Source organism: Nomascus leucogenys, chromosome 4 (genome assembly GCF_006542625.1).
Source record: "Nomascus leucogenys isolate Asia chromosome 4, Asia_NLE_v1, whole genome shotgun sequence".
Classification (NCBI taxonomy): domain Eukaryota; kingdom Metazoa; phylum Chordata; class Mammalia; order Primates; family Hylobatidae; genus Nomascus; species Nomascus leucogenys.
In genome coordinates this window covers 81,823,368-81,833,337 of record NC_044384.1, presented here as the reverse complement: position 1 = coordinate 81,833,337, position 9,970 = coordinate 81,823,368, and the positions used below count along the sequence as shown (strand labels likewise).

General features: G+C 44.2%; 1 protein-coding gene across 3 annotated transcripts; it reads right to left on the bottom strand.

The window, feature by feature from the left end:
* Positions 1–368: 368 nt before the first annotated feature.
* On the bottom strand, positions 369–3,396 carry SCGB2A2 (secretoglobin family 2A member 2). 3 transcript variants are annotated; one of them, XM_003274073.4, is made up of 3 exons: positions 3,283–3,396; positions 2,489–2,676; positions 369–572 (listed from the first exon to the last, which is right to left on the bottom strand). In XM_003274073.4, exons 1-3 carry the CDS (start codon positions 3,335–3,337, stop codon positions 534–536), a joined length of 282 nt encoding a protein of 93 aa, XP_003274121.1. In that variant the 5' UTR covers positions 3,338–3,396; the 3' UTR covers positions 369–533. The 3 variants fall into 3 exon arrangements, with proteins under 3 accessions (XP_003274121.1, XP_012367228.1, XP_012367222.1); XM_012511774.2 differs by having other exon boundaries at positions 2,498–2,676; XM_012511768.2 differs by lacking the exon at positions 369–572 and having other exon boundaries at positions 2,138–2,676.
* Positions 3,397–9,970: the final 6,574 nt, after the last annotated feature.

Genomic DNA, 9,970 nt, shown 5'->3' with positions numbered 1-9,970 from the left:
AGGCCCTGCACATCTCGGGGAGGCCCAGAGACAGTGCAGAGAAGCCTGACATGGCCAGCAGGGCTCAGTGTGGACCGGAGGACTAGAGTGAAAGCAGGTCCTCTGAGAAAAACACTGCCTCACAGCCCGAAGTCTGAGGACCCCAGAGACAGTCAACGGGGGAGGTGGTGAGATGGAGGCAGGGAAACACTCTTCAGAGAGAGGACCAAGGTTTAGAGGACGTACTGAGGAAGCAAGTGTTTCACAGAGTCTTCAACCTATGACCATGAGTTCTTTAATAAGTTGTGTGTGTGTGTGTGTGTGCATGTCTAAAATACGTGAGGCCCTCTAATGCCTCTTTTCTATGGTAGAACAAAGAGAAACTTTAGTTTTTGCCATAAATTTATTAAAATAAGCATGTATAGCAGGTTTCAACAATTGTCTTGCAGTTTGTAGTAAAAAGACATAAGAAAGAGAAGGTGTGGTTTGCAGCAATCCGTAGTTGGTTTCTCAGCATACCCTGCAGTTCTGTGAGCCAAAGGTCTTGTGGAAAGTTAATATAAATCACAAAGACTGCTGTCATACACTAATTGCTAGAAAGCAAAAACAGAGACATCACTTAGATTTTCTGCACTCTCTAACAAAATAAAATCTTGAAAAACAGAAGCTTATCATTTTCCAGAGTTTGCCCACAAACATCTCGCATCCCAGACAGTTAGGGCTGGAAGTAGAAGAGCTGTTGTTTCTGGATCATTTCCCCCACCATGGACTTTTTAAATATTTTTTCTCTGTGTTTGTTGTTCTTTGAAATAATGTATTCAACAAATATGTGACTATATTACCTATTTTCACAGGATTGTTAAAATCTTAGCTCAAATGCCAAAAAAAAAAAAAAAAAAAAGTGAACCTTTGAGTTCTTGTCTAACCCTCCATTGTGGAAATATTCCCAGCATCCCAGCAGTCCAACACCCTCTGCCACCACCATTGTGCTCTACAAATTATTGGAGCTGCAGACTATGATCTGTCTAAGGAAGCTTTTAAACAAACAAATCCATCACCCTTCCCTGCAGTTGATATTTAGTTTTTAACAAATTATTAATAGTGGCAAAATGTACATCTCATAAATTTTGCCATTTTAAGGGGATGGTTCAGGAGTGTTCTGTATATTCGCGTGGTTTTGCAACCTAACTCCAGAATATTATTGTTTTGCACAACTGAAACTCTAGACTCATTAAATACGACTCCCCCTTCTTCTCTGCACCCAAGTCCTGACAACCACTGTTTTTTTTTTTCTTTTCACTGTCTCTGAATCTGGCTCCCGAGATTCCCACATGCATGGGTCATGCAGCATTTGTGTTTCTGTGACTTCGTGCTTCACTCACTATAATGTCCTCAAGGTTCATCCATGTTGTAGAAAGTGTCAGGGTTTCCTGAGATGATGTTCACTTTCATCCTAATGGAGGTGTTTGGTGTATTTCTAACTTTTTTACCAGGAAAAAATTAAAGAAGAATTTTAGCATAGGGAATAAATGCTAAAGAAAATTCTCAACAATATACATGTGTAATTAGAAAGAAATACAAAACTATTGGTTTTTGTTTGAGACAATTCTCTTTCCCTCCATGGTGTAGGTGATTTTCATATACCTATGATTTATTATTTACAGGTTGGCCCTATTGGGATAGGTCCCAAGGGTTTCTCCGTCCATTTATTATGCTAGGCAAATTATGATTGCCCTGGGAAATGCATTGAAATGCATTTTAAATTCTTTTTATTTAAGATGTATAGAATCTTGCTCAAATGGTATTTTCCAAACTCTATCCAAAAATAGGGCATTTTTAAGAACACTTTTACATTTTTTTTTTGAAGAAGAGAACTTCTCTCTGCAGATTGGTCTATAGGTGCAGGTCTTCTGGAAAATTGTTTTTTCTCTAGAGAGTGAACATGTGTTTGTGTGTGTGTGTCTGAGTGTGTTTGTGTGTGTCTGAGTGTGTTTGTGTGTGTCTGTGTTTCTGTGGTTGTGTCTGTGTCTGTGTGTTTGTGTTTGTGTCTGGATGGTTGTGTGCTGGTGTGATTGTTCCTGTGCCTGTGTCTTTGCCTGTCTGTGTTTGTGTATGTCTGAATGTGTGTTTGTGTGATTGTGACTGTGTCTGTGTGTTTGCATGTGTCTGGATTTGTGTATGCGTGTTTCTGTGTTTGTGTGATTGTGTCTGTGTTTGTGAGCATGAACTAGAGAGCTCTGGGGATAGGTAAGCCTTCTCCTGGCCTTTCCTTTTCCTCTCTTGCCCTATTCTTTTATCATCCACTGAGGATTCTCTGGTAGAGTGACAACACAGGGGCACTGGATGTTTTTCTTGATGGCAAAGTCATTAGACTAACCATTCAACTAAATTAACCAATGTAAGAAAAGACTTGTTTACCAGTGGCTTTGACGTTGTCAGTGAGAAATGAAGAGCCCACTTGTCCCTGATCAGGGGTTTTGAAAAGCTTATAGGAAGAAAATGAAATTACCATAAACACCTCAACATTGCGCAGAGTTTCATCCGTTTGGTTAAGAAAACACTCCTTCAATTCATCTATGGCATTTGCAGTGGCATTGTTGTCTATGAACTCTTGAAGAAGTTCTTTGTATTCAGTCTTAGACACTTGTGGATCGATTGTCTTGGAAATCACGTCCTCCAATAAGGGGCAGCCAGAGCCTGGGAAGGAAGCACAAGGAAACAAGCTTGGTACAGAAGGCATGAAAGGTTTGGGGCAGACCTATTACATTCCTCATCTTCTTACAGCACAAGAGAATATAGACTCAAAGATAATGATGCAGAATCTAGAGTTCTCAATTCTGGGAGAAAACCTCAGGCTCTGGGATTTCCTGTAAGCCCTGCAACTTCTTTCTCTCCACTCCCCAGCCCAGAAAAGCTAAACCTCATGAAACTTCAGTTAATAAGACTTCAGAAATGAAATACTCGGACTTGGAAGTATATCGTGAAGACTATTTGGTCTTCTTTGGTTCAAAGTCATATGATGCTTCACTATTACCCTTCAGAGCATCACAGAAGATTTCCAAGTATCTTAGGCCAGGCATAGTGGCTCACACCTATAATTCCAGCACTTTGGGAGGCCGAGATGGGCAGACTGCCTGAGCTCAGGAGTTCAAGACCAGCCTGGGCAACATGGTTAGATCTATTATACCTAGCGCCTTTGTACTGGGGCTGATCTGTGCTGAGAACTGGGGAGCAGGAATTCTTCCGTAGAGGTCCAAGTGACAACCCCTAACCCCGAGGCAGCCCTCCCTGCACAGAACTCACCTGCATAGCAGTGCAGGGGGAGGGCCGCCAGCATGAGGACCATCAGCAGCTTCATGGCGAGGCTGCTGCTGTCGGTGTTCAGTCGCGGGTGGCAAGGATCAACGAAGCCGCTGTGGAGGTGAGCACCCAGCCCTGCTCTATTTATTCCCCAGGTAGGCATCTTAATTCCACCCACGAATGAGGCAATGAGTCAACCTGGCAATGGGACCAGTAAACAGGAGCATGCCCCAGGGGAAACACAGCCTGCCTGTATGTAGAATCTTCCTGCTTCTCTTCCTCTTTCTTGTATTTCTTCTCCACTTGCTCCCCTTCCTTTTCTTCTCTGTCTCTTTCTTTAAGGTGAGAATGACAGTTTCATGTCCCGTGTATCTGTGCCAGCTTATCCCAGCAGTGGGCCTGGGTGCAATACCTCACACCTACTCTTGGGAGCAGGCTTTTCTCATCCACTGACATCTCATTTTCAGAAAGGGATGTCTGGGAAAGTTTTACCTTTTGTGGGGAAATTTAAGGCCATCCAACCTCCGCTGAAAGTTATTTTTACAAGGATTATCTCGGTTAATTATAAATTAACTGATAACTTTGTTTAGTTCTTTGGTAACTTTTTAGGGTTTTCTTTCCACTGATTCAAAGGATGCTGTGAATTAGTAGAGTAACTGACGGGCTGGACAGGCAGTGCTGGGCGGTGGGTGGTAATGGAATTTGCAATCAGGGATGAGGGTTTGGACCCTGGATGCAACTTGCAGTCCTGCCATATCCTTGCTGGTCTCTCTGAGCATCCTTCCTTTTCATCACTTGAAGAAAATAAAAGGCGGGATGGGATAGCATGCAGAATTTGTATAAGGATGCTTCATGTAAAGATTGTTTCATGGCTGGTCGCGGTGGCTCATGCCTGTAATCCCAGCACTTTGGGAGGCTGAGGCGGGTGAATCACCTGAGGTCGGGAGTTTGAGACCAGCCTGACCAACATGGAGAAACCCCTTCTCTACTAAAAATACAAAATTAGCTGGGCATGGTGGTGCATGCCTGTAGTCAAAGCTACTCAGGAGGCTGAGGCAGGAGAATTGCTTGAACCCAGGAGGTGGAGGTTGCAGTGGGCCGAGATCACACCATTGCACTCCAGCCTGGGCAACAAGAGTGAAACTCTGTCTCAAAAAAAAAAATTGTTTCACACAGCCCAGTACAAAGTAGTCATGTATAAAGACAAGATTTCATCCATGCATGCACCCATCCATCTTTAAATAACAGCTGAGCATCCCCTGTGAGCTGGCACTGAGCTGCACACCATAAATTCAGTTATAGGCACAATTTCGACCAAGTCCTTGCTCTTGTGGAGCTGACTTTCCAATAAGAGAGGTAACAAGCATCCTGCCACATAAGAGAGATATGAGAAAGTGGTAATCACTGCAAAGAACTCAAAATATCCACAACAGCAAAATGATGTCATGGACTGACTACTGAGAGGAGGAGGCCATGCCATTTCAGCTGACATTTGGATGAGTGGATGACAGTGTCTAGTGACAGATCCAGGGAAGATGGAGTTCCATGAAGGGGGAATGACAAGATCAGAGACCAGAGGGCAGATGGCACTTGGCCAGGTAAGGAAGGCAAGGAACATGGCCACATGGGATCAGGAGGACAGGACAGCCTCATGTGACAGAAAATCCACCCTCGTTTAATTAGGGGCATGGTGAAGGTCATAGGAACAAGAAATACAAAGCTGGCTTCAGTTTTTTATTAAAGAGGATACAGACCGGGTGTGATGGCTCATGCCTGTAATCCCTGCACTTTGGGAGGCTGAGGTAGGCAGATCATGAGGTCAGGAGATCGAGACCATGCTTGCTAACATGATGAAACCCCATCTCGACTCAAAACACAAAAAATTAGCCAGGTGTGGTGGTGCATGCGTGTAGTCCAAGGTACTCGGAAGGCTGAGGCAAGAGAATCACTTGAACCTGGCAGGCGAAGGTTGCAGTGAGCCAAGCTCACGCCACTGCACTCCAGCCTGGGTGACAGAGTGAGACCCCATCTCAAAAGAAAAAAAGAAGATACAGATGAGAGAGCCAAAGGGATGAGTCTGTTCCTCACTTCCCGTGGATGCATTATTTGCTGTCTGGATTACCCATGACATCTTTTTTTCATCATTCAGCTGGAGCCTAAGATATTTTCAAGTTGAGAACAAAATTGATTTAGGAAGAGGCTAAAAAGAAGGTTTCTGTACTTATAGGTATACTTTCACCGAGCTGGCCATGGCTGGCATCCTTCTTCCATAAGTGAAGTGAAAGACTTTGATCATGAAATGGAGACTGTCTCCTTGGCCAAGACCTAATGGGTCTCTGTCTGGTGCCCCAGTCCTTATGGACCTGCCCTCTTTCCCACAGGGACAAACACTCACGCAGTGTTATCTTACCCATCTAAGATGAACTCCCCACACCACCTACATGGTGCCCCACTAAAGAGATGGTGTTTTCTTTCACTCACATGTTGTATCCAGATCTGACAGTGATCATTCTCTGGCGAGTCATAAGACATACCTGGCCCAAGAAAGACTCATTTGCAAGCCAGTATTTGCAGGGAGAGAGAGGAGAATCAGAAGTTTAAAACACGGTACTGCTTGTCCAATTTTTTCTCTTCCCAAAAGGGAAGAAATTTTTTTTCTTTTTCTTTTGAGACAGAGTCTCGCTCTGTCACCCAGGCTGGAGTGCAGTGGCTTGATCTCGTCTCACTGCAACCTCCCCCTCCCAGGTTCTCCTGTCTCAGCCTCCCAAGTAGCTGGGACTACAGGTGCCTACTACCATGCCTGGCTAATTTTTGTATTTTTGGTATAGATGGGGTTTCACCATATTGGTCAGGCTGGTCTCAAACTTCTGACCTCAGGTGATCCACCTGCCTCAGCCTCCCAAAGTGCTGGGTTTATAGGCATGAGCCACAGCACCTGGCCGGGACTTTTATTCAGGTCCCTAATTCAGTTCAGAAACTGGAGGCCAAGTGTCCTTCAGTCTTCAGTGTTTCTGTGACAAGTGTTTACTGAGCCTCTACTATGACAAAGCAATAAGTCATTCACACATTCTCTCTAAAATGTGCTTGTGTTTTGGGAGGGGAAAAAAGTATCCCTTAAAAAAAAAGGCAGACATCTACCCTGGCCTTGGGCTCACAAAAGAGCTGAGATACAGGGACATGAGGGATTTGGGCAAATGAAAGGCATTGCCATACTTCATATTAAATAGCAATGTTGTTTGAAAGTCATCTTTTCTCAGTGATTTCTGTATTTGTACCGAAAAGCCTGGAATGGCCAGCCCTGGAAGCTGCATCTCTGCTGAATTCTGCAGGCCTTTTCCTTCATAGGCCCATGGCTGATGGCTTCTGAGTGAGGACCCCAAGCCAGACCGACTGCCTGTGTTCACATCCCAGCTCCCCTGTTTGCTGACAGTGCCACGGTGGACAGGAGACTTAATGCTTTGTGTCCCCTTCAAAATGGAAACAGTCATAGAATGGTTGTGACTATAAGTAAAGTAAAAATGGTAAGGTACTGGGAACAGGGCCTGGTGCAGAGTCAGTGCTGTCTAAATGTCAGCTGCTCATCATCTTTTCCTATTGTTAAGAGTTGTATTTATGATTCAACTCCTAGGACTACTAAGCTCATCATAGAACACTGGAAAATTAGTCTGCCCTTAATATTCTCAAAAATATATCACAATAACCATAGTTAGACAAAGCAAAAACATTTAACTTGGAAAATAAAGCACTGCGTTGTGATCCAGGCTTTGGTATCTTTTCTCTCAGTCCATTTTAAAGAGTTTTGCTGAGCTCTAATTGACATATAAATTCTCTCCTAAACAGACCCTGCATACTGTTGTCTGATGAATCTTCCCAGAACTCAGCTCCAAATGTGCTTCCACTTGCTTTTTAATGTTCAGTAGAGCAGGAATCATAATTATGTAGCAGTTTGCTGTTTGAAAGTCACTGTTGAACCCTGTGACAACATTCCTAGCAGCAACCCTAGCAGAAGGGTGACCATATTATTTGTTAGCCAAACTCCAACATTTTGGTGGCTGAAAAGAAACATGAAATCAATGGGACGCCAGGACAATAACATAACCCAGGACTGCTGTGGGCAAATTAGCATGAGTGGTCACCTCCCTATGATGTGGGTCACCTCCCTATGAAATGATGTCATTTCACCCCACCTACCAGAAATGTGACACAGAAATGTTAAGACACTCACCTGAAAGAACACAGCTAGGAAGGGGCAGAAGCGGGATAAAAAGCCAGATGTTCTGGCTCCACAGGCTGCTCTCAACACTATTTCCCTCCTTGGCTGAACCCTGAGGGACCTGCACATCATGGTTCAGATGAGTCCTGGTGTCCATGACTCCCACTGCTGCCCTATGAGAACTCTGGGTTGATTTCCGCACAAGCCCTGGAGAAGAGTTTTTTGCTCGAGACATTTGCTCCAAGTGGATTCCCCTCCTCCACTGCCCTTGCCTCAGTTGCTCTGGGTTGAAACACTTCATTCATTCCAAAAGCCACATCAAAGATGGCTAATGCCTTGTGTTCTTTGCTGGCCCCTGCATCTCTGGGGACCTCCCTGTTCACAGGACCCCGTATCTCTCCATGGGCAGCTCCATCCGACATCTCCAGGACCCTCACCCTGACCCTTCCTCCCTGTCCCTGCTCATTGAGCTCATGGCTTGGGCACTTCTTGTTTGTATTATAGTGATGAAAAACTACTATTTTCCTTAATTAATTATTGCGTAACTGATTTTCAAGAGCAGATTTTGATGTTTTACACAAAGAGTGTATTGACCGTATTTTATGTTTTATTACTAGATCTATTCAGGAAAAGGAACTCATTTAAAATTAAAGTTTTACTAAACAGACATCAGATGTAACACCTAAATCAGACACCACTGTGACTTCCTGGACACAGTAAATACAACGCCATTTGTACTTTCCTGGAGGGAAACTGGGGGTCAGGGAGGAAGAAGGTAGTGAAGAAAGAAGATGGCTGGAAACCCTGCTAACCAGAGCCTGGGCCACCTCAGTGTCCTTTTTCCCTAGAAGTGACTGTTAGTGTGACACCATCTGACCAGGATGTATCTAATGATTTGGAACCTGGAGCCGGATTTGGAAGCAGAGACAGGGTCAATGTCACCCCCTGGCTCATTCTTTCCCATACCAAAACTCAGAAATTATACAACTCGCCACGTACCCACATTGTGTGTGGTTAAAAATGCTAATGCGCATACGCGAGAGGAAGTTTGCCTTGGCTCATCAGACACCTTCACTAGTACCTTTGCCAGTGAGTTAGTAATTTTCCCCTGCCTTCAATGCCAACATTATCCCAGAAACAGTAGTCAGCCCACCGTCATGAGCCTCTGTTACGCCAGGGCCTCAGGAGAGCACATGGAGGAACTTATATAAAGTATCCCTGCTGCTGGAGCAATGGGTCTCAGTGGGGACACTTTTTCACTTTCCCCACCCTGAAGAACCTTTCCCAATAGTGGGTTTTGCTTGTCCCAACTGGATGGGGGTGAGTGTCCTATTGAGGTCAAGTGACAGAGGCCAGGAATTAAACATCAACTAAAACCTTCTTAACGTCTAACAATGCTCAGGACAGCTGTCCACAAGAATGAGATATTCAACCACAAATATTAATATTGCCAATGCTGAGAAGCCATGTGTGCAGAAATATTGAAGAGCCTTTGCCCTGGTCATGAAAAAACAGCAGTGCCAGCCAGCCTCACACCCAGCGCACAGTGGATGCAGCCCCACGTATGGTAAGAACGCCAGCAGGTGCATGGGCATCTCTGCCCTCCAATGGGCTGGACTGTATGTAAATTCATGCCCTGGCCCAGGCTGCTTCATCCACCAGAAGGGCCTTACTTCCATCCCTAGGTCTTCCTCATCCTCTAGGTCCTTATGACGCTACTCAATCAACACCTCATCCACAAACCTTTCCCGGACCATGTGAAGCTCAGAAGGACATTGTTCTTTGATTTTCTAAAGGCCTTTAATTTCCATGATGAAATTTCATTCTTATAGATACTCCACAGGTCCTTCTTCAATCTTCTGTCTCATATCCTCTTGTTCAACATGCAATTAATTTTTAAAGGAAGTCTATTATTTGTTTTCAGAGTGTGACCCTGTCTAGCCTATGAGGTAGACAGTAGGGAGAAGAGATTTGAGGGAAACATCCTAGGCACAGATTAGTAAATCTTGTCAAGGAAAACAGTTAAGATGCCCCATGGGAGAGGCAGCAAGAGTTACATAAAAGGAGCCAGGATAAGCAAATGGTTTGCACTTGGTAAAGCTAAATGTACTTTCATTTTTTGTACAGTTTGTTGACAGCTAGAGATGTGTGGTCTTGGGAGGTGTCAGTGGTTCTAGAAGAGGATGTCCAATGGGGGTAAACATGCAGGCCTCATTCACTCCTTTTTGTAGATCCTACCTGTTGCCATCAGATGCCCTCACCTGCCAAGTCTTACCTGATCCCACCTCACACTCTTCAGCAGTAGCTCCTGGAGGAATCAGACAGCATATGAATCTAATATGATTGTTTTTATAACAAGGAAACCAATGACAGACATATTTCCTTATGTGATTAGAAATAGGCACATTTAATCAATAAAGTGAAGAGACAATACACAGAATGGGAGAACATATTTGCAAGCTATTCTGCTGACAAGGA